This window comes from Rana temporaria, chromosome 10, assembly GCF_905171775.1.
Source record: "Rana temporaria chromosome 10, aRanTem1.1, whole genome shotgun sequence".
Lineage (NCBI taxonomy): Eukaryota > Metazoa > Chordata > Amphibia > Anura > Ranidae > Rana > Rana temporaria.
This window is the reverse complement of record NC_053498.1, coordinates 46,897,559-46,920,274: the sequence shown is the minus strand read 5'-3', so window position 1 is coordinate 46,920,274 and position 22,716 is coordinate 46,897,559. Positions and strand designations below refer to the sequence as shown.

The window sequence follows — 22,716 nt, the reverse complement described above, 5'->3', positions numbered from 1 at the left end:
TGTATTTTATCTGTGCCATGGGTGATAAATTGGCACGTCAGACACGCCCGTTTTTTGCACTGAAAAATCCCTTTACGGTCATTAAAATAGCTTCTAATATCCAAGGGAGAGCCTGATGGTTTCTTTTGAATTTTGTTTGGTGCTAAAATATTTTTAATTGTACGGGCCCTCCGAAAAGTAACCTGCGGGGTGGCTGGAAGTATTGGAGCCAATCTTTGATCTAAATGCAATATTTTAAAATGTTTCTTAATAATGTCAGCCACTGATTTATAGCAATCATTATAGGTAGTCACAAATCTTGTGGTATTTTCATTGACTGGATGTTTTTTGGTCAGTGTTGCCTCAGGTGGTTTTAGAAAAGAAGAAAAAGCTTCATTGACTAAGTTCTCAGGATAACATTTTTCCTCAAATTTCTTTTGCATTAGAATACTCTGTTCAATATATTCCTCATCCTGGGTACAGTTCCTTTTCAGTCTATTGAATTGTCCTTTTGGAATATTCTTCTTCCAGACAGGATGATGGCAGCTATCGTAGTGAAGATACGAGTTGCCATTAGTTGGCTTATTGTGATTTTTAGTTATTATTTTATCTTGTTCGTGTGTTACCACTAGGTCCAGAAAGACTAATTCATGGGGATCTATGACGTATGTGAAGGTTAGATTAATAGTGTTAGAATTACAATATAGAACAAAAGAAAGGAAAGTCTCCATAGTCCCACTCCAAATTAAAATCACGTCATCAATATAACGCCCGAAGTAAACTATGAATTCTGCAAAGGGATTATTCTGCCAGATGTTTTCATCTTCCCATTGACCCATGGTTAGGTTGGCATATACAGGTGCATAATTAGCTCCCATCGCAGTCCCCTTTAATTGTAAATAAAACTGCTCGCAAAACGTGAAGTAGTTGTGCTTTAAACAAAACTCAACTGACTCCAGTAAAAACTGAGACTGGAGAGAATTGAAGTCTCCACTCTTATTTAAGAAGTGTTGAACCGCTCTAATTCCAACCTCATGAGGAATAGAGGTATAGAGTGATGCTACATCCAGGGAAGCCCAAATATATCCTGGTTCCCATCTGTAGTGTTGGAGAGCGTCTATAACTTCTTTGGAGTCTTTTATATATGATGGCAGTTGGAGAACAAGGGGTTGTAACATGTGGTCAATATACATGGAAAGACCACAAAGAAAACTATTCGTGCTAGCTATAATTGGGCGGCCCGGGGGGATCTACAAGTGATTTATGAATTTTAGGTAAGAAATAAAAATGTGGGGTGCTGCATTCGAACGGGAGAAAAAATTGCCTCTCTCTCTTCGTAAGCACACCGTTTCCCCATGCTGTATATATGAGGGTTTTTAGTAGCTGCTGGTATTCCGGGAGGGGGTCTTTGGATAATTTAAGATAGGTATCAGTGTCCGCTAAAAGACGACTAGCCTCCTTCAAGTAGTCTATCTTATTTTGGATCACTATACTTCCCCCTTTGTCCGCCTGTTTAATAATAATATCAGCATTATTTTTTAGGGCTTTAAGAGCTAGATTCTCCTCAAGTGTTAGGTTTAGGTATTTTGTATTCTTCGGTTTTTCACATAGGACTACCAAATCTATTACCTATTACTTGTGCCATGATTAATGTGTGTGTTTAATGTGCAAAGATACGTTCAACGAGGCATCTCCTGATTGCTGATCCCTCAGCAGACGGGTAGCCTCGGTTTGGGGGGGGATTGTCTGGTTCGGGGGTCAGGTCATCACGTAGCTCAATCTCCAGGCCCCTTCTCTTGGCGAATTTGTGCAGAATGCAACATGCACCGATGATCTGGCACACAAAGTTTGGGGAATACAGCAGGGTACCCCCAGACTTATCCAGGCATCGGAAACGGGACTTCAGGAGGCCAAAGGTGCGTTCCACCACTCCACTGGTACTTATGTGTGCAGCATTGTATCTTTCCTCTCCTGGGGTTTGGGGGTTCCGGAATGGAGTCATGAGATGGGGTCCAAGTGCATATGCAGAGTCACCTGGAAGGGAAAAGACAGGAGGATGTTAGTCATGCATGTGCCCCTCTTGATGTGTGCATCATGGGGGGGACAGTCATGCCTGACACCCATGTCACTCACCAACCAGCCAGCTGTCCCCATACATGTTCTGTTCAAATTCTGTTGGGATGGTGCTCTGACGGTATATGTAGCTGTCGTGGCTGGACCCTGGGTGTTTGGCACGGACGTGCCAGATGAGGCCTTGGGCATCGACTATCACCTGTACATTGATTGAATGCCAATGCTTCCGATTGCGGTATATGTGCTCTGTCTCACAGGGGGGCTGTAGTGCCACGTGTGCAATCAATGGCCCCCGTGCGTGGGAATCCTGCAATTCTGACAAAATCTGCCCTTGCCTTATTCCGCTGATGCTCCTGGGTAAGTCTGATGATTTGGTTGGACATGCGTCTGAGGATTGCGGGGACAACCTGGTGCACACATCTGCACATGCTGGTTTGTGACAACCCAGCCACAGCTCCACTTGTCCGCTGAAAAGATCCACTGGCGAGAAAATGGAGTGTTGCCAGGACCTTGATCAGCGGCTGCACTGCATGTGAGCGGTGTGTTGGGCTGGTGATATCATCATGCAGGATTGTGGCTATTTCCTGGATGGCTTCAGTGTTGAATCTGAAGAGGCGATACACCTCTGATTCCCCGATGCCAAAGACGTTTAGGCGCCTTCGGTAAATCCGCTCCCGTGCCCTCCTCCTCCTTCTAAGCGCCTGGGCGCACACTAGTTGTGCTATGACCATGCCTGCCCCTGGCATGTTGGCATACAGAAGTCTTGTCCTGAAAGTATGGTTGCTCAGCTTGTCCATAACGGTGCTGTTAAAGCTGCTCTCCAGCTGACCTGCACACGTCTGGTGCAAAGTTGCCCCTGCTTTATGAGGGGCAAGTTTAGACCGACCTACAGCTTACGCGCACCGCGAGTAGCCTGCGTCGGGCGGTCGTACGTTCGGGAATCGGCGCATCTCCCTCATTTGCATATTTGATTAGGAAAACAATGGGAGCGCTGGGTGCTCTCGGCGTAAATATGCGCCTACGCTACGCCGGCGTACAAAAGTTGCGCCGATCGGAAGAAGCCTATTTTCAGGCGTATCTGGTTCTGTGGGTACGGCGCATAGATACGACGGCGCATCTGTACACTTACGCCGCGCATCTCCAGATGCGCCGGCGTAACTCCTTTGAGAATCTGGCCCTATATGTCTGCAGTCACTGGTGGTGTTCCTGAGGCTCAATTTTTTTCCCTCAACCTAGCCATGCAAGCAAGCTGTCTGGGCGGGCCCTCCCATGTGGATCCGAACCTACGAGGCTACGGGGAACAGCATTGCCAGCCCTGCATGCTAACCACTGTACTAGGAGTCCCGCCCGAGGCTCAATTTTTTTATGTGTTTTTTTTTTGTTTTTAGTTTTTCCATCTGTTTAATGTTGTGTATATATGTGTGTGTATTTATTACACATATATATCTCTAATATGCACAACCATTTGGATTTTAATATTTATTAAGCCTTATTTATGCTTCGATAGTTTATTCATATGGCTTCATTATAGATTCCTTTTTTTTTTTTTACTTTCACCGCTTGCCAGTGGTGGATTTTTTTAGTTTTGTGAGACTGTGCATGTTGTGTGTATCGCTGGGCGCATCTTCAAGCTGCTCTCAGTGCACAGTGCAGTGGGTTGTAGCTGCCAATTATGCACAGCCCATTTCCCTGTTCTGTCTGATCGCACTATCCTCGTAGTTTGTGTCTTTAGCCACTCATATATATGAGTGGCTAAAGTGAAGCAGTGAGGTGAGCTGCTTGCTAGCACAGAGGTGTCTCATACTGCAAGCTCTGCTTAGCACTGTATGGTGACGGGACTTCTTAGACACCAAAACATTTTCAGCTATTTAGACTGTCTGTTGGATCATACAGTACAGACCAAAAGTTTGGACACACCTTCTCATTCAAAGAGTTTTCTTTATTTTCATGACTATGAAAATTGTAGATTCACACTGAAGGCATCAAAACTATGAATTAACACATGTGGAATTATACATAACAAAAAAGTGTGAAACAACTGAAAATATATTTCATATTCTAGGTTCTTCAAAGTAGCCACCTTTTGCAGCAGACACATCTCTAGAACTGTTAAGAGGAGACTGAGTGAATCAGGCCTTCATGGTAGAATATCTGCTAGGAAACCACTGCTAAAGAAAGGCAACAAGCAGACTTGTTTGGGCTAAAGAACACAACCCCTGTGTCTGTGTGCGAAGCAGAAAAGGTGAACGGATAGACTCTACATGCCTGGTTCCCACCGTAAAGCATGGAGGAGGAGGTGTGTGGGGGTGCTTTGCTGGTGACACTGTTGGGGATTTAATCAAAATTGAAGGCATACTGAACCAGCATGGCTACCAAAGCATCTTGCAATGGCATGCTATTCCATCCAGTTTGCGTTTAGTTGGACCATCATTTATTTTTCAACAGGACAATGACCCCAAACACACCTTCAGGCTGTGTAAGGGCTATTTCACCAAGAAGGAGAGTGATGGGGTGCTGCGCCAGGTGACTACCTCTTGAAGCTCATAAAGAGAATGCCAAGAGTGTGCCAAGCAGTAATCAAAGCAAAAGGTGGCTACTTTGAAGAACCTAGAATATGAAATATATTTTCAGTTGTTTCACACTTTTTTGTTATGTATAATTCCACATGTGTTAATTCATAGTTTTGATGCCTTCAGTGTGAATCTACAATTTTCATAGTCATGAAAATAAAGAAAACTCTTTGAATGAGAAGGTGTGTTCAAACTTTTGGTCTGTACTTTATATATTATTGATTTATACACCTTTTTGGATTGTATTTCACTTGGTCTGGGACTATTTATCACTGGATTCACAGGACTTTATTACCTTCTACCTTTTTGGATGCAATATATGTGCTTTTACTGTCTGTTTGTAACACATATAGCAGCCCTCAAAAGTTCACTATTTTGCTCGCATTTTGCGAGTGGAATTTATTCCAGGGCGAGTGAGGAGCGGGGGTGAACCAGGCTGACAGTTTTCTGGCTGAAGCGATCAGCCAGGAAACTGTCAGCCGAAGGACACAGAGAGTGGACACCTTCATTGCGAGACAATACAGTGTCCCGCAATGAAAGTGACAGTCTGGGAACAGGGGTGGACCGAGCCGCCATAGCGCTGGCTCTAGCTCTACCTCTTCCACCTACTACTGATCACTGGGTTGCTATAGCCACTTGGCGTCTGGCAACCAGTGACGTCACTGCCCATGTTGAAAGCGGAGGAGGATTTCACTTCCTCCTCCTCCTCCTCCTCCTCCGCGATAGAGCTGCTGGTTCTCTCACCTCCGCTCCAGTGACTGGCTTGCTGCTTGGCTGTGAGGTGTTTCTGTTCCCACAGCTGCGAGCCATCTCTCCCTCACACTTCCTCCCCCCTCCTGCCCACCTCACACTAACACAGGACTGAAGTCCCCCCCCACCTTCTTCTTGGCTCGGATGTCACAGGAGGGGGGAGGAGAATGGACACACAGCACTCAACAGGAGGACGGGACATGCCCTCCCAACACATACAGCATGCCCCCTTCCCCCATCTTCAAATACAAACTGACTGCTATTGAGGGGAAGATTGTACCATCTGGAAACTTTGCTAGAGATTCAGGGCAATTGCTCCAGGTGCCAGTGCCCCCCTGTCAGGCAAGTTAGTGAAGCCAAGTGCCTGACTTTTTTTCAGCAATGGGCTCCAAGACTCAGGACTGGTTCACAGCTCAAATCACATAGGAACATGCTCTGCGTTCCTTTGCGATTCACATGCCTTCCAGGTCCTGTGCGATTTCAGCCCTTTCATTTGAATGGGCTGAAACCATGTCAGTCGGCACCAAGAGCTGTGCATGCGCTACCTGCCCCAAAAGTCGGCAAAAAAAATGTCAAAAATCATCTTTTGTGGGGGTGAGGGTGTCCCCGAATGGCAGTTTGGAAATGTGGTCACCCTAGGCTGCAGCGCTCTCCTTCTCCCCCTCTCATATCACACACACAGACAGCGGGCATCTTCCGCTGTGTGTCATGGAGCTAGGTTTGTGTTTGACGGCACGGTGTGATAAGGTCCCGCCTCCCTAGGTCGGCTAATGTGATAGTAGATTGAATCAGTGTTCTGCCCATCACATTAGCCGGTCTAGGGGGGCGGGACCTTATCACAATGTGCCGCCAAACACAAACCCAGCTCCATGGCACATAGCGGAAGATGCACGCTGTGTGTGAGATACAAGAGGAGGAGAAGGAGAGCGCTGCAGCCTCGGCTCAAAGTTGCGCCAGGGCAGTGTCTGTGGTGAGTCTGAAGTGATGATGGGGCACAGTAATGAGCAAGTGATGGGGCACCGTAAGGCTGCATTTATGGGGCACCGTAAGGCTGCATTGATGGGGCACCGTAAGGCTGCATTGATGGGGCACGTAAGGCTGCATTGATGGGGCACCGTAAGGCTGCATTGATGGGGCACCGTAAGGCTGCAGTCATGGGGCACAGTAAGGCTGCAGTCATGGGGCACAGTAAGGCTGCAAGTCATGGGGCACAGTAAGGCTGCAAGTCATGGGGCACAGTAAGGCTGCAAGTCATGGGGCACAGTAAGGCTGCAAGTCATGGGGCACAGTAAGGCTGCAAGTCATGGGGCACAGTAAGGCTGCAAGTCATGGGGCACAGTAAGGCTGCATTGATGGGGCACAGTAAGGCTGCATTGATGGGGCACAGTAAGGCTGCATTGATGGGGCACAGTAAGGCTGCATTGATGGAGCACAGTAAGGCTGCATTGACGGGGCACAGTAAGGCTGCATTGACGGGGCACAGTAAGGCTGCATGGATGGGGCACAGTAAGGCTGCATGGATGGGGCACAGTAAGGCTGCATGGATGGGGCACAGTAAGGCTGCATGGATGGGGCACAGTAAGGCTGCATGGATGGGGCACAGTAAGGCTGCATTGATGGGGCACAGTAAGGCTGCATGGATGGGGCACAGTAAGGCTGCATGGATGGGGCACAGTAAGGCTGCATTGATGGGGCACAGTAAGGCTGCATGGATGGGGCACAGTAAGGCTGCATGGATGGGGCACAGTAAGGCTGCATGGATGGGGCACAGTAAGGCTGCATTGATGAGGCACAGTAAGGCTGCATTGATGGGCACACTGAGGCTGCGTTCACGGGCACAGTGAGGCTGCACAGATGGGTCCTGATATGCTTTATGTTAATTTTGTTAATATTTATTTTTGGAACGTAATTCTGTTTAAAATATTTAACAGTATAATTTCATGAGATAATTTACAAGGTCGTGTTTAGGGGCGGACTTAGGGGTGGGGCAGGGGAGGTGTTGGTTGGGGCAACTGGTGGCGAGTAACTCTTAAGGCCTGGCTAGTGGCTCAGGACTTGAAATTTTGAGCCCTGCATATAGTACGGTTTATCACTGGATGTATAAGAAGAGTTCACTTTGTGACACATTACAATAGCATGTATATTGCTTGATGGCATTATTGTATATCCTCAAACTACGGCCCTCCAGCTGTTGCGGAACTACACATCCCATGAGGCATTGCAAAACTCTGACATTCACAGACATGACTAGGCATGATGGGGATTGTAGTTCCTGAACAACTGGAGGGCCATAGTTTGAGGACCCATGGTATACACTATAGATTCATTGGTTGTCTATTTTACTCAGTGTCCATTTAGGGGGGTAGGAATCAAGATTCTTAACTCTGTCTCTCTTTGTCTCATAGCGCAGTCACCATCATTTTCACATTTGTCACTTGCCTTTTAGGATTAGATCTATAGGTGTCTGCAGCAGTGCCCCCTACTTTAGCTCCCTATTTTAGTACCTTAAAGTAGGCCCACAGACAGCGCGGGAGTTCCCCTTATTTTTTCCATCCCAACCCTGCTGCACCCGCGGTGCCTATCAGCTGAGAGTGGGGATCCTACAGCTTGATCCACCGGACCATCCTTCTCATCCAGCATCAATCCAGACCATCTTGGATTACAAGCACTGCTGACCCAGTCGTAAGACATGTGTGTCCACCCCAGCTGGTAAGAGTACCTTATCCACCTAATTTTTGGAAGATTTGAGTGACTACAGGCAACTCCTCCTCCTTATTTTGGCATCATCCCAATGGGAAGAAATTATCTTCACTTTCACTCTATTTATGTGGACTTACCTTATATTATAATTTAAGTTCTCATTCATAATTGGACTTTTCTCATATTGTTCATGTTATGCACATTGGTTTTTATATTTTCTTGATGTTCACTTGGCAAGTCGTCACACTGTTTTTGAGTACACTTACCAATACACGTTATTAGCGCTATACTATATTGTAACCACCTATGCTAGACTTTGAGTGCCAGCTGCTTTCTTTCACTTATTTTGGGTTTTAGCACAGTTTTTTTTTCCCCACATTTCCATTTCCATATTTTACCTGGGTGAAATTTTCACAATAAGCCATGTCCCAAGGATGGTGACCACAGAATGAAGGGTATGGATGTGGCAAGTCATCAGAACAACAAACAACCCAACTGCAGCTCCACACCACTGTTTCACATGTGAACCTGCAAATGAGACACAAAATGTTAGCTTTTTAAACATGAAAACTGTTGCACTGACTTATTTAGATATGATTTATATACAGAGTTTAGTTAAAAAAAAATAAAACTACATTTGACTTACCTAAAAATTCCATATTTTGGCATACCGTACAGGACACACACAGGCTGGAAATTCTCAGATCTTGGGTGATAAGACTAACTTCAAGTGATCGGACATGAGCAAAGCTTCGCTGGACATGCCCCCTGGGTGTACTTCCTATAACCCTACCCCAACAAGACCATTTTTTAGCAAGCAATGGAGAGTAACACAGGAACAGAGGAGAGGATGGCCCGTGTCCTGTACTGTACCCCAAAATATGGAATTTACAGGTTAAGTCAAAATCCCTTTCATCTTACTTGAACAGTACAAGACACAGGCTGGATTTTTATAGTATCTGGGACACCCCTAAAAAATTAATGAGAAGAGTGAGAAACAACTGAACTATGTCAACAGGCCCAACTCAGAGTGCTGCAGCAAGAACCTTGCAACTGAAGGCTTAATCCGCATTAGCTTGGAAGTCCACCTAGTAGTAATTTGGAGACGTTATGAACTGAAGATGAAAGCCTTACAAGCAGAGACACAGAGGCTTTATGTCAGAATGCCTAGAAAACACCCAGTGATCTAGTGGAGTGAGCACACAATAGTGCTTGAAGTGTTTTATCCTTTAGAGCATAAGCTTGTGAGGAGTAGTTTTATCCACCTAGCAAATGTGGATTTTGAAGAAGGCCCTACAATTACCTGTCGGTAGGATGAAGAGAGTCCATCTTTCTGACAGAAGCTGTGGCTTTCAGATAAATTCTGATATCACTGGGGTAGATTCAGGTACGACTTGTGCCCACGCATTCTCGATATGCGCCACGTAAGTACGTAATTGCGCCCACGCAACTATGCGGGTGACCCAGAAAAAGAGCCAAGCCTGAAATTAGGCTTCTTCCTACGGACGCAGTTTCTCTGCCCCGACGCATGTAATGTGAATTTTTGCGCAAGGTGCAACTTGCGCTCTCATTGTTCTCCCTCAGCAAATATGCAAATGAGGAACTAACGCTGAATCAAAAACCTGAGCGTGTGAGGCGCAGTTTGCGCACAAAGCGCGCAAGCTGTTCGGCCAGGGCAAACTTGCACATTATAAAAGCAGGGGCAACTTGGCAACAGACGTCCACAGGTCAGCTGGAGAGCAACTACAGCAGCACCAATACGGACGAGCTGAGCAAGCAGAGCACCCACACTTTCTGGACCTCACATCTGTGTGCCAACATGCCAGGGGCAGCCATGGTTCTAGCAATACTACTGAGTGAACCGACTCGTAGGAGGCCACAGGAGAGGATATACCGAGTGCGCAGGAACATCTTTGACATGGGGGATTCGAAGGTGTATCGCATGTTTAGATTCAGCCCTGAAGTCATCCTGGAATTAGCCACAACCCTGCATGATGACATCACCAGCCAGACACATCGTGCACATGCAGTGGAGCCACTGGTCAAGGTAGTGGCAACCCTGCATTTCCTGGCAAGTGGATCTTTTCAACGCACAGGTGGAATTGTGGCTGGGATGTCACAATCCTCCATGAGCAGATGTGTGCACCAGGTTGTCCCTGCAATCCTGAGATGCATGTCCCACCACTTCATCAAACCCACCCAGGAGGATCTGCGGCAGAAGGCAGTGACAGATTTCTATCAAATTGCCAGATTCCCACGCACTGTGGGGGCCATTGATTGCACCCATGTGGCACTACGGCCCCCCCGTGACATAGAGCATATATACTGCAATAGGAAGCATTGGCATTCAATCAATGTCCAGGTGATAGTGGATGCCCATGGCCTCATATGGCACGTCTGTGCCAAACACCCAGGATCCTGTCATGACAGCTTTATATTCCGTCAGAGCAGCATCCCCACCGTATTTGAACAGAACATGTACAGGGACAGCTGGCTGGTTGGTGAGTGACATGGGTGTCAGGTATGACTGTCCCCCCCCCATGATGCAGACATCACGAGGGGCACATGCACAACTAACATTCTCCTGTCTTTTCTCTTCCAGGTGATGCGGCATATGCACTGGGACCACATCTTATGACCCCATTCCGGAACCCCCAAACCCCAGGGGAGGAAAGATATAATGAAGCACACGCACGTACCCGTGCAGTGGTGGAACGCACATTTGGCATCCTAAAGTCACGTTTCCGATGCCTGGATAAGTCTGGGGGTACCCTGTTGTATTCCCCAAACTTTGTATGCAAGATCATCGGGCATGTTGCATTCTGCACAACTTTGCCGAGAGAAAGGGCCTGGAGATTGACATATGTGATGACCTGACCCCCGAACCACACAATCCCCCCCCCCCCCCCAAGAAACTACCCGGTCTACTGAGAGAAGAGCAATCAGGAGTGGTCTCGTGGAACGTATCTTTGCACGTTAAACACACATTAATCATGTCACAAGTAGAATGCACGCGTGCACACCACTGTGGTCCCTAGCACACACACCCCACATGCACCCAAAATTGGATTAGACCCAAGGATACCACATGGTATTAGGGAGCAGCAACGCCGCGCCAAGGCTCCAATTATGTTGCTGTCCATTCATACACCTTTCATATGGCAGAGGGTGACACCCCTTTTCCAGCAGGAGTGACACCCCCCCCATTCACACTGTAGTATACACTCCTCACCGTGTGTAGGGACTACAAAATAAAAATAATGCTCAAACTTTGAGCATAAAATAAATTAAAAAAAGCTCATAATCTGAGCATTATACAAAATAAAAAAAAGCTCATAATATGAGCATAAGACAACTAAATATAAAAAGCTCATAATCTGAGCACAAATCGTTATTAAAAAAAAAAAAAACGCATGCAAATTATTTTTTTTTCTTTTTGACATCCTGGTGCCAAGCGAGCCCCGGCTCTGGCTCCTCAGTCGGCGTGGTGGAGCCTGGTCTGAGGATGGAGCCTGGTCTGAGGATGGTGCCTGGGGTGGGGATGAAGGGGGGGAGGAGCAGCATCCCCTACTTCCTCACTCCTGGCAGGTGGTGCCTGCCTGCCCTCCATGGCGTTGGCCAGGCGGGTGAGCACACAATTGGTTTGTGCCAGCATCCGCAGCTGCCGGGTGGTGTTGTGCTGCTGTTGCCGGCGGGTAAGTCTTCACTCCTCCCGCACAGCGGCAGTGTTGGCCTCAACCGCCCCTGCCAACCTGCTCACCTCCGCTGTCAGCAAAGCGGTAGCGCCCTGCTGCTCCACCATGCAGGTGACCATGGCAATACAATTGGAGCTGATTTCCTCCAGGCTCTCGGTGTCTCTTTTCCCCAGCTCCGCATGCAGGGTGAGGGCCTGCTGCACTGAGGAGGAGGAGGAGGCCAGGCTGTCCGCCACCCGCCTCAAATCTCCCACCATGGCCCCTATATGACGGGTCTGCCGGCCCTGTTCCTCCTGCAGCCCTTCTCGGACACCCCTCGTTTTTGAGAGAGCCTTCTAGGGAGGAGAGGCTGGGGCACGGACTGAGGGATAAGAAGGGGAGGGGGCCACACTGGAGGGGGCGACAATGGTGGGAGGGACACTGGAGGGGGCGACAATGGTGGGAGGGACACTGGAGGGGCTTGGCCTGAAGGGGGATGACGTGATGGTCGGGGGGGTGGTGGGGAGGTCAGGGATGGTGGGATCCTCCTGGAGGTATATAGAGTCCTCCTGTTGGAGGTCAATCGACTCCTCCAACACTTCCTCCTCCATAGATGGCCTATGGGTGCTCTCCTCCTCCACCAACATGGCCAGGATCTGCATGGGGGTTGACAGGACCCCATGATGTTGTGGGGATGGCGTGGGTCGCCCTGCAGCCGACGACGGCCCAGCTTCATCCTCAACATCTGTGGATAACACAAAAAAACACATGTTGCTGGAGCCACACACTTGTCACATGTTCCCTTCTACCCCCTCACATGTTCCCTTCTACCCCCTCCCATGATACACAGCAAATAGGAGATAAAACACACTTACCTGTCCCCAAGTCCCCAACAGTGGAATCATAGCCTGGGACTCCCTCCACCTGCTCCATCGATAAACTTTGGGCGATCACCTCCTCCTCCGCACTCAATCGCAATGGGTAGGCTGGTCCTCCTCCCATGCCCCTGGTATGTTTGCGGATTATTACCAGTTTATCCCGGACCCTACGCCGCATATCATTACATTTTTTTTGGATCTCGTCCCAGGTCCTCTCCTCATTCCCGAGCGCATTGATGTCCAGCGTTATGGCATCATAGATAGCCCTCCTTTGGGCTATGGTGGTGTGTTTGCGCTGGGCACCATACAGGGCAGCAGTATGTCTAGTGAGTGCCGCCAGCATAATCTCCATCTCAGAGGAATTAAAGTTAGCTTTCCTCTTTTTTTCCCTCTGAGGAGGTGCCATTGCAAAGAAGGGGCAAAATTACCTTGCTCAGGGGGGGGTGAAAAAAGCAGGATGTAATTTTGCACAGGACCTGCACATGTCTGCCCCTATTTATTTGCTCAGTGCAAGCAGGTGGGCCGGCGTAGCCCAGGAAGTAGGACAGGCGCAGTTGCACGCATGCGCACATGGAAGCGTTCGATCTGCGCATGCGCCGTTTAGCAGTGGCTTGCGCCCGGCGCATCCTCAACGGGCAGACCATCATTTGCATAGGGGCACACCCACTTTCACTTGCGCAGGCTTGCGCCCTCAAATTTACCTTACGCAGGCGCAAATTTATACACAAAGGCATCCTGAATCAGGTGGCAATCTCGCACGATTGCGCCGGCGCAGGGCAATTGAGCTGCGCTGCGCATGTGTAAGAAATGGGCAAATCTACCTGAATCTGGGCCAGTGACAGCATCCAGACAATGAACAGTAATCTCTTTGGGATTCTTAGATGCAGGACACACAGAAGATCGTCTTCATTAAAGTTGAGGGTTCATACCACCTTAGGTAGAAAGGTAGGCTTTGGGTGCAAAACTACTTTATACTTGTGAAGAATTAGCAATGAATTCCTAAAAGAAGCACAAGGTGATGCAACGTGGGACTCCTCCAATGAGTCATTCTGCGTAAAGTGAAGTGAAAATCCCCACTTACCTGATGCTGTTGACCCCATTTGGCTTATGACAAAAGACTCAAATATAGCTTATGATGGTCCCCGTGACCATGATGTATCTTCCAATCACTCTCCAATAGCCTCTCCTCGAAGTGGTTAAATGGATAAGATTCAGTGGCATATAAAAAAAAAAGAAGAGCAAAACTCCTCATAGCATAAAAAAAAAAAAAAAAAAAAAAAATGTATATGGTGGTTTATTAAAACCTCTGTAAGAGGGCCAACATACAAAAATGATAAAATCCCAACAATGCAGGCATCCACACTGTGTGGTGGAAGAGCCCGCTCAGCATTATGCCGCGTACACACCATCGTTTTCTGCGATGGAAAAAAACGTCATTTTCAAAAACGTCAATTTAATTGACCGTGTGTGGGCAAAAACGTCGTTTTATGTCTTCTAAAAAACGACAGAAAAAAATTGAAGCATGCTTCAATTTTATGTGTCGTTTTTGGCCGACGTCGTTTTCTGTGTTCTAAACATTGACCGTGTGTACGTAAAAACGTCGATTTAAGCCCGCGCATGCTCAGAAGCAAGTTAGGAGACGGCAGCGCTCATTCATGTAAAACGACTGTTCAGAATGGAATCAGCACATTCGTTAAGGTGTTTTTCAGCTTATAGACAAGAAAATAAACCGCATCTTTAACCCCTGCTTTTAACTGCTACCCAGAAATGGACGTTTGTTGCGGCTGATCTTGTTGCATAGTTATGACAAGCTTTTAATTAGTTTCTTTCTTGTTTGATAATGTTTATGTTTGTGTTCTGTTATTTAGTTGTATCTTCCATCTTAAACATTTTAAATATATATATTGGTCCACCTTTTATTTATTTTTAAAAATTTTCTCACCAATTTGATTAGTAATCTCTATTATTTTTTTATTTAGGAGTGTGTGAAGTGTCTGCAACAACCTAATTTTTTAGTTTACTCACCCACAAGCATGTTTTTTTACCTTGTTAATGTTTTCATTATTTTTTTGGTCATGGGTCTGCCCACTCAATACTGATCTCTCAAATCTACAATAAAGAAACATGTTTAAATTTGGCTGAAAATTAAATTTTTATTTTAGTCTTCATAAAAATTTAGAAAAAAAAAAAGTGGCAAACCAAAAACACAACATAATAAAAACAAAGATGCCAGGGTAGGCAGCACTTTAGAGCATGCTTGTTTTTTTCTGAAAACAAGGGTCCCCGAAGCCACAAATACAGCCTGTGAGTCCACATAAAAATTCCATCAGGGGCACCGTATTATTTCTTCGCCCTTTTCTTCCCAGCAGCCTTCCCTGCAGTCTTCCCTGCAGCCTTCCCGGAAGCCCGAGTCCTTGGGGGCTGGGTTCCTGGAGGAGATGAGGTGGCAGGAGCCATAGCAGCCTCATGAGGTGGAGAAGCAGGAGCAGGTGGAGGAGCAGGAGCAGGTGCAGGAGCAGGAGCAGGAGCAGGAGCAGGAGCAGGAGCAGGAGGAGCAGCAAGGACAGGAGGAGCAATCCGCACAATGTGGGTGTCGTCATCGAGCTGCCCCAGGGATGCCATGGTTATGGCTTCGAACATGAGGAGTTCGCAGCGCACACGCTGGCTCTGCTCCAGATTGTACAGCTTGGCTGCAATGAGCGCTGCGAACCCCTCAACTTCACTGGGTGGCTCTCGGATGGCTGCAGTAGCTTGGCGAAGCAGGCCCTGGGTCTCCTCCTCCATCTGTCGCATACTCCTGAGCCGTTTATTGGGATTGCGGAATGGAGGGATCCGGGAGATGGTATCCCGCCGGCGTGCCTCCTGGGTCCCACTGGGGCCTGCCACCTCCTGGCTCCCAGTGGGCTCTGCCACCTCCTGCCTTGCAGTTGGCCCTGGCTCCTCCTGGCTCCCTGTGGGCCCTGTCTCTTCCTGGCTCACTGTGGGCCCTGGCTGTTCCTGGCTCCCTGTGTGCCCTGGCTGTTCCTGGCTTGGGTCTGCCTGTGTATGAAAAAAAGGAACATATGTTATTTGTGTTTGTCATTAATCACACACATTTTTACAATCATGAGTGATGCAAATTGAATGTCAATATATATTACACACAGGGTCGCCATCCTTAATTATGTGGCCCCTTAAACACCTTCAGACATGGTCCCCCTGGAATTATGTGGGTTGTTGCATGCCTAATTTAGTAAATAAGTGGCCTTTTCCCCAAAAATTAGGTTAATCAATTTAGTGTCAACTAGATAGTACTCAAAAAGGGTGTCTTCCATCTGGGACCCCTTGCAGGTGTATTGCGTTACTCCCCCCCTACTGGCCTATCTGAAAATGCCACCCACTCCTTCATCAACATTATTAATTTGCCCATTTTGACCCCATCATGTTTTCCCACTACTGACTATTGATCCTATCCCTAAACTTTACGAGATTCACATAGAATTTAGAACAATAGTAACATACATTTACCATTATTACTATACTTGTCATATACTAACTAAATTCAAACAAAAAACACATACCATTCTCCACGGCTCACAATTGGGGTCCTCCAGGAACTCTTCCTCTTCCTCCGAGCTTGTCTGCTCTTGTCTGCAGGGAAGACTGGAGGATTGGCTGCTGGGAAGCTGGGAGCTACCTCTTGGGGGAAGGGTAGACAGGGATGGCCTGGTCTCTATGTGGTCGTCCAGGAACTGCAGCTGACTGTAGTACCACAGGGTTGGTTTGTAGATGGAGTCAGCTGCAGCCCCAGACCTCATTGAGGCCAGGACTTGGACCCGTTGGGCCCTGTAGGTGCCCCTGATGGAATTGATTTTATTTTTCACAGTGGCTGTTGTGGCGTTGGGGACCCTTGTTTTCACAAAAACAAGCATGCTCTGTCTAGCTTTCTCCCTGGCATCTTTGTTTTTATTTAGTGTGCTTTTGGTTTGCCACAGAACTGGATGTTCTTTCCATTTTTGGATGAAGTCTGTGAGGAAGTCCGCATCCTTGAAGGCATCCATTCTTTCTGCACATGAAACAGAAGCCAAAACATAATGTAATTAAAGGCACTAGCTTACTTCCCCTAACTAGCCCACAAACTCATTCCCTATTCACTATAATAAAGTCGGAATTAAAAACTTACGTCTCGTCGTTATTAGGAAAGATCGGGAATTACGACTTCTTCCACAGACTATGCAGGCCGTTTCCAAACACGTCCCATCCCTTTTACACTACGCACGCGTGACGCTCCGCACGACACCCCGCCCCTGACGTTCGGTATCGTCCTTTCCACGCCCCTTCTCTGTCGTTTGGTGAGGGAGAAAAGATGGACAACATGGAGGTGTATTCCAGCTCAAGCCAGGAGGCAGGCCAGGCCCAACCACGCCGCAGATTCCGCTGCAGAGCCTCCAACATGTCATTTAATGAAATGGTGGAGATGGTCACCATATTGAGGAGGGAGGACTATGATGCCAAGCATGGCCCCTACATGCATCCCAATAAAGTAAAAGCACAAATTATGGAGAAGGTCATCCGTAGGCTCCAGCGGAAGTTTGGTAAAACCAGGAGCAGAGAGCACCTGCGCAAAAGGTGGTCGGATTTGAAAAAAAGGGAACCCCACCAACTTTACCGAATTAATAAGGTGATTCGAAGAAGAAGTAAGTTTTTTCCATGTGTATTTAATTATTTTTGTGTGTTCTTTGTGCCCTTTTTTTTTTTGTGCCAGGTTGACCATAAAATGAATATTATGAATGTGGACGCATGATGCAGTCGTCGTAGTCGTCGTTCATTCGGTGACTTTCAATAATCCAAGACCATATTAACGAGAAATGGCATCATGCCTAGTTGGCATGTGCAAAGGGGAGTTGAAGCACTGTATCTGATCAAAAATCGTAAATTGAGGAATTGTGGGCGAATGAACGACGACTCCTATGACCAATTAGTCGACACAAATATGAAAGTTGTGACATTTTTGGGGCTTAAAAAAAAGGTGTATTCAATTCTGGAATATATGGAAATGTGTTTCAGCTTATTTTAGAAGAAACGTAAATACCTTGAGATTCACAAAAAGGAGCGTTTGCTACTCCTTTTTTTATTGAACATGTGTACTCAGTAGCACAATTGTTTGTCACAATCACAACCTATGTTGGGTCACACACAGGGGTGAGCAGATCCAGGGGAGACTTGTTTAGCTTACATATCTAAACGTAAAAATTGTGTTAACTGATTTGAGATTACTTTGTGAATGGATTAAATATTGCTCTATTTTATTGATAATTTTTTAAAAATCAACAATAGTGACCTTTTGTTTAGCATTTTTTAATTTTTGGGTGTCATTTCAGGCCGCTCGTAATGGTTGAACCTCATGTTTTCCCTTTCTTCAATCTTGTAGGGCACAATGAAGCACAAAGGCAGGAGGCACAAGCCAATCAAGCCACACCCCCGAGGGATGTAGAGGAAGAGGAACCTGCCTCAACATCCGGTAAAGTAACATCTACCACATTTTCTGTGAATATAGATATAGGCATACAATCTTTTAACACATGTTTTGGTTCCACATTTCAGGAGGAAATCGGGCTGGTCAGGGACTGGACACGTATAGTGCCCAGCTCCTCATCGGCGAGGTTCTCACCTGCAGGGCCCAAGTTGAGGACATACGTCTGGCCTGCCGTGAAATACGCCACAAAGCCAAGACGCTGGAACGGCAGCTAAAAAATTTTATTAATGTTTTGGGGAGGGTTTAATTTTTGGTGTATTTTCTTTTTTCCTTGAATTTTTAAAAAAAAAAAAAATAAAAAAAAAATTATATTTTCTAATAATCAAAAAAGACCAAAAAAAATAAAAAAAAAATTATATTTTGTAATAATCAAAAAAGACCAAAAAAATAAAGAAAATATATTATATTTTGAAATAATCAAAAAAGACCAAAAAAATAAAGAAAATATATTATATTTTGAAATAATCAAAAAAGACCAAAAAAATAAAAAAAAAATTTATATTTTGTAATAATCAAAAAAGACCAAAAAAATAAAGAAAATATATTATATTTTGTAATAATCAAAAAAGACCAAAAAAAAAAAAAAATTTATATTTTGAAATCATCAAAAAAGACCAAAAAAAAAAATAAAATGATTTGTTGTACTAATCAAAACTAAAAAAGTAACAAATAAATAACATTTTGGACTCCAAACAATTTGTGTGTAGTTATTGGTATCAATGCAGACTCATTCAATTACTCAGGCATATTTGTAGAGTTATTAAGATTTAACACTCATGGGAATTTATTACATCCCAAACACATGGCTGGATGAGAACCTACGAAAAAGAAACATTACCCCCCAAAACTTACAAATAACTAAAATCAAACAAATAAACACTGTTTCATCAAACAAAAAGTAAATTTATTTTTTTAAACAAGATCAGGCATTGCAATGGCCCCCCTCCCCATAAAATAGTCCACATAGGATTGACGCACTGCACGTGCGGTTTGGGGGGCCAAGCCTCTATGGCTAGCCTGATGTCCCGGCTCCGGAGCCACAAGATCAGCCTCATCAGGCAATACCGTCAGGTACGTTTGAGAATTTCTTTTCAAAAAATTGTGCAAAATGCAACAAGATAGTATAATATAATTCCACTTGTATTCCGCCATGTTTATTGCTGTTAAAAACAATCTGAATCGGCTGGCCATGATTCCAAAGGCATTCTCTACCACACGTCTTGCCCTGGCCAGCCGATAATTAAAAACCCTCCTCTCATGGGTGAGGGTGCGTACGGGAAATGGCCTCATGAGGTGGGGACCCAAACCAAAAGCCTCATCTGCTACAAACACGAAGGGCAGACCCTCTTCGTTCTCCTCCGCAGGTGGCAATCCTAGGTCCTCCAACCGAAGCCGTTGTGCGAACTCCGTCTCCGCAAAGACACCGCCGTCCGACATCCGGCCATTTTTCCCAACATCCACGTACAAAAACTCGTAATTTGCTGAGACCACCGCCATCAAAACAACGCTGTGGAATCCCTTATAATTGAAGAAATGGGATCCACTATGGGGTGGGGGCACAATGCGGATGTGCTTGCCATCAATGGCTCCTCCACAGTTCGGAAAGTTCCAACGCTGGGAGAAGTCCGCTGCCACAGTCTGCCATTCCTGTGGCGTGGTGGGGAACTGGATAGAAAGAAAAAATAAAAAACATTAGAACAAAGATTTTAAACAGAATATAGCTAAAATTACAAGGGATCCCACCAACAATTCAACAAAAAAGGTTAGTATTAAAAAAAAAAATGTGAACAATTAAGCATATTAATCACCCCCCTCTGATGTTTCAAAAATATATTTAGGGGGAGTGGGGCTCAAGATGAGATGAGAAACAACCCCCCAAAAAATATCTAAATAAGAAAAATAATTATTAGTATGTATTTCAAAAATCTAGGGGGGGGGGTTTGGACAATGGAGGCCACAAATAAACGGGGATATAGGGACACACAAAATGCAGCACTACAATGGAGGCCACAAATAAACGGGGATATAGGGACACACAAAATGCAGCACTACAATGGAGGCCACAAATAAACGGGGATATAGGGACACACAAAATGCAGCACTACAATGGAGGCCACAAATAAACGGGAAGATAGGGACTATGCTAGGTGGGTTTGCCCACAACATAGAATGATGGACAGGTTGGCTAAATTAAATAAACATGTAGGGCTTTACTAATTGTGTAGAACAGCATACATAGAGACAAAGTGAGCATTCTGAGCATATTAGAAAATTATTACTTATTTTTTTATTTTTTTGGGAATTAGTTTGACCATTGAAAGAACACCACTTACCTTAACATAGTCCTCCTGAAGAACCTGAATGATGGCCGAACAGGTCTCAGGGATTATGAGGCCCAGAGCCTGGGGGGAGATGCCCGTCGAGAACTTCAAGTCCTGCAGACTTCTCCCTGTTGCAAGGTAGCGCAACGTAGCAACTAGCCTCTGCTCAGCAGTGATGGCTTCCCGCATAACGGTGTCCTGCCTGGTGATATATGGCGACACCAAAGCCAAAAGCTGCTGAAATACGGGGTCAGACATCCTAAGAAAATTCCTGAAATCATCAGGGTTATTTTCTCGGATCTCCCGCAGCAGAGGCATATGAGAGAACTGGTCCCTGCGTAGCAACCAGTTCTTGGTCCACAACCTCCTCCTCACCCTGTTCATGGACCGTCGCTGGGATGCAGCACACATCCTAACAACAAGCACAGCACGATCTCGGCGACGAGTTCGTACCCGCAACATGGCTAGAAAACGGTCGTCAAATCAGATCAGACTAAAAATTACGCCCTGAAGTAAAGAATGGCCTTTGAAGAACGACCTGCTAAACAGCACCGTGCACACCAAACGTAATGCCTAAACAAATACGTCCTTAGTACAAGCACTGTATCACAGATCCGACAACAAATAGACAAACTGTACGACAGAAAACGAAATTTAAAGCACAGTCACTGAAAATCACGAATCGTATCTCACCAAACTTTTACTAACACGCAGCAACACGATATCAGCAAAAGAGGCCGTCTTCCGCATGGAAACGACCCTTTATAGTGACGTTGTGCGTGATTGACGGAACTGCGCTTTGCTAGAGCGTTGTGAAAAAGCGATGGTGTGTATGCTACGTCGTTGTTCAAATTGAAGTTTGAAAAATGACGTTTTTTTAAAGCACATAAAGCGTCGCATTTTTCCATCGCAGAAAACGATGGTGTGTACGCGGCATTAGCGTGCGTTCCACCTAAACATTATGCACCATGCTTGCCAACTTGATGCGTTTCGACATGTTTTCAGAAGCTGGAAGTCACGGTGCGTGTCTCAGTAATATATACACTCCTTGCTGTCCAAATCAATTGGCAATCCCGGGATGGCAGGGAAGGGGTTACCTGTGTTTCCTAGGTGTGTTCCAACTGTGGGGGGAAGGGGGGGAGTGAAAGAGAGAGAAGGAAGGAGAAAGATCCTTGTTCTCGCGCACTCACATCGGCCACGGGGTGCGCACAAACCCCCTAGTGGTCAAAGGCGGACCGAAATTCAGTTCCATCGGTTCGCCCAGGGGAGCCAACCTGCCACAGTAAAACTGCGGAGGCTGGTCGGGAAGGGGTTAAACTACTTAAACAATGTATATTAACAGCGATAACTGTAGCTTGCTTTATATCCCAGCTCATAACAAATCCAAATCTAGTGATAAGTGAAAGCTTCTGACACTTTTGGATAAGCCCTGAAATGTGCAACTAAAGCATTTAGAAGAAGGCCAACACCTGCAGGTATTATTGAGCCATCATTAAACCCGGGTTTGTCCATCCAACCCTTGCATGGAGGTTACGCCCAGGAGTCTGTCAACTGAATGTTGCTGGATTCGCATCTAATGTTTCCAGTTCATCCTAGGTTATTGCCCAAATCCAAGTATAGAAAGTCCTGATTAAACCATGGCAGACCCCACTAGACTGTCACCTCCCCTTGATGAAAACAACTAGTGTAATTGATGGTACACATGGAGTAAACAGAGCCCAGCACAAGCGCAACCTAAGTGTAGGAAGGAGTTAACAGGCTGCATCTTCTGCTGATCTCTAAGTTTGCCAGCTTCAGCTCTGCAGATTGCAGGTGTAGGGGTCTCTGCCTCCAAATGACCACACCAATGGTGGACAGGAACACAAAACACATTCACCCTGCATTTGTAGGAGGCATGCAAACACCCACAGAAACAAAATACCCAAAGAGAGGACATCCTCCCAAGGGTAACCATCTTGTGGTCAGCTGCCCAAATTATAGCAGGTGTCATGGCAGAACCTGAGTACATGGTGTAGCTTTGCAAACCAAATGGATAAAGGTCCACATACTGCATCATCCCCCACCTGTTTGTGCTCACTCCCTGGTGTTTGTTGATGGCACCAGGGAATACTTACACAACCACCCTATACCTGTCCATTCAGGGGGAACTGCAGCATAGCAGGCTGCATTCTGGCCTCGCTTAAAAACATAGTTCACCTGCCTCAACAGACAAGCACCCCTCCCCCATCTGGAAGTAGTCAGGGACTCTGGTTCCCT

General features: G+C 46.1%; 1 protein-coding gene across 1 annotated transcript in view; it reads right to left on the bottom strand.

Annotated features, from left to right (window-relative positions):
- Positions 1-22,716, bottom strand: part of MBOAT7 (membrane bound O-acyltransferase domain containing 7) — a 631,660-nt gene that overhangs the window by 513,079 nt on the left and 95,865 nt on the right. Inside the window, 1 exon segment of the mRNA XM_040327599.1 lies at positions 8,471-8,600. Coding sequence (XP_040183533.1) covers positions 8,471-8,600 — 130 coding nt within the window.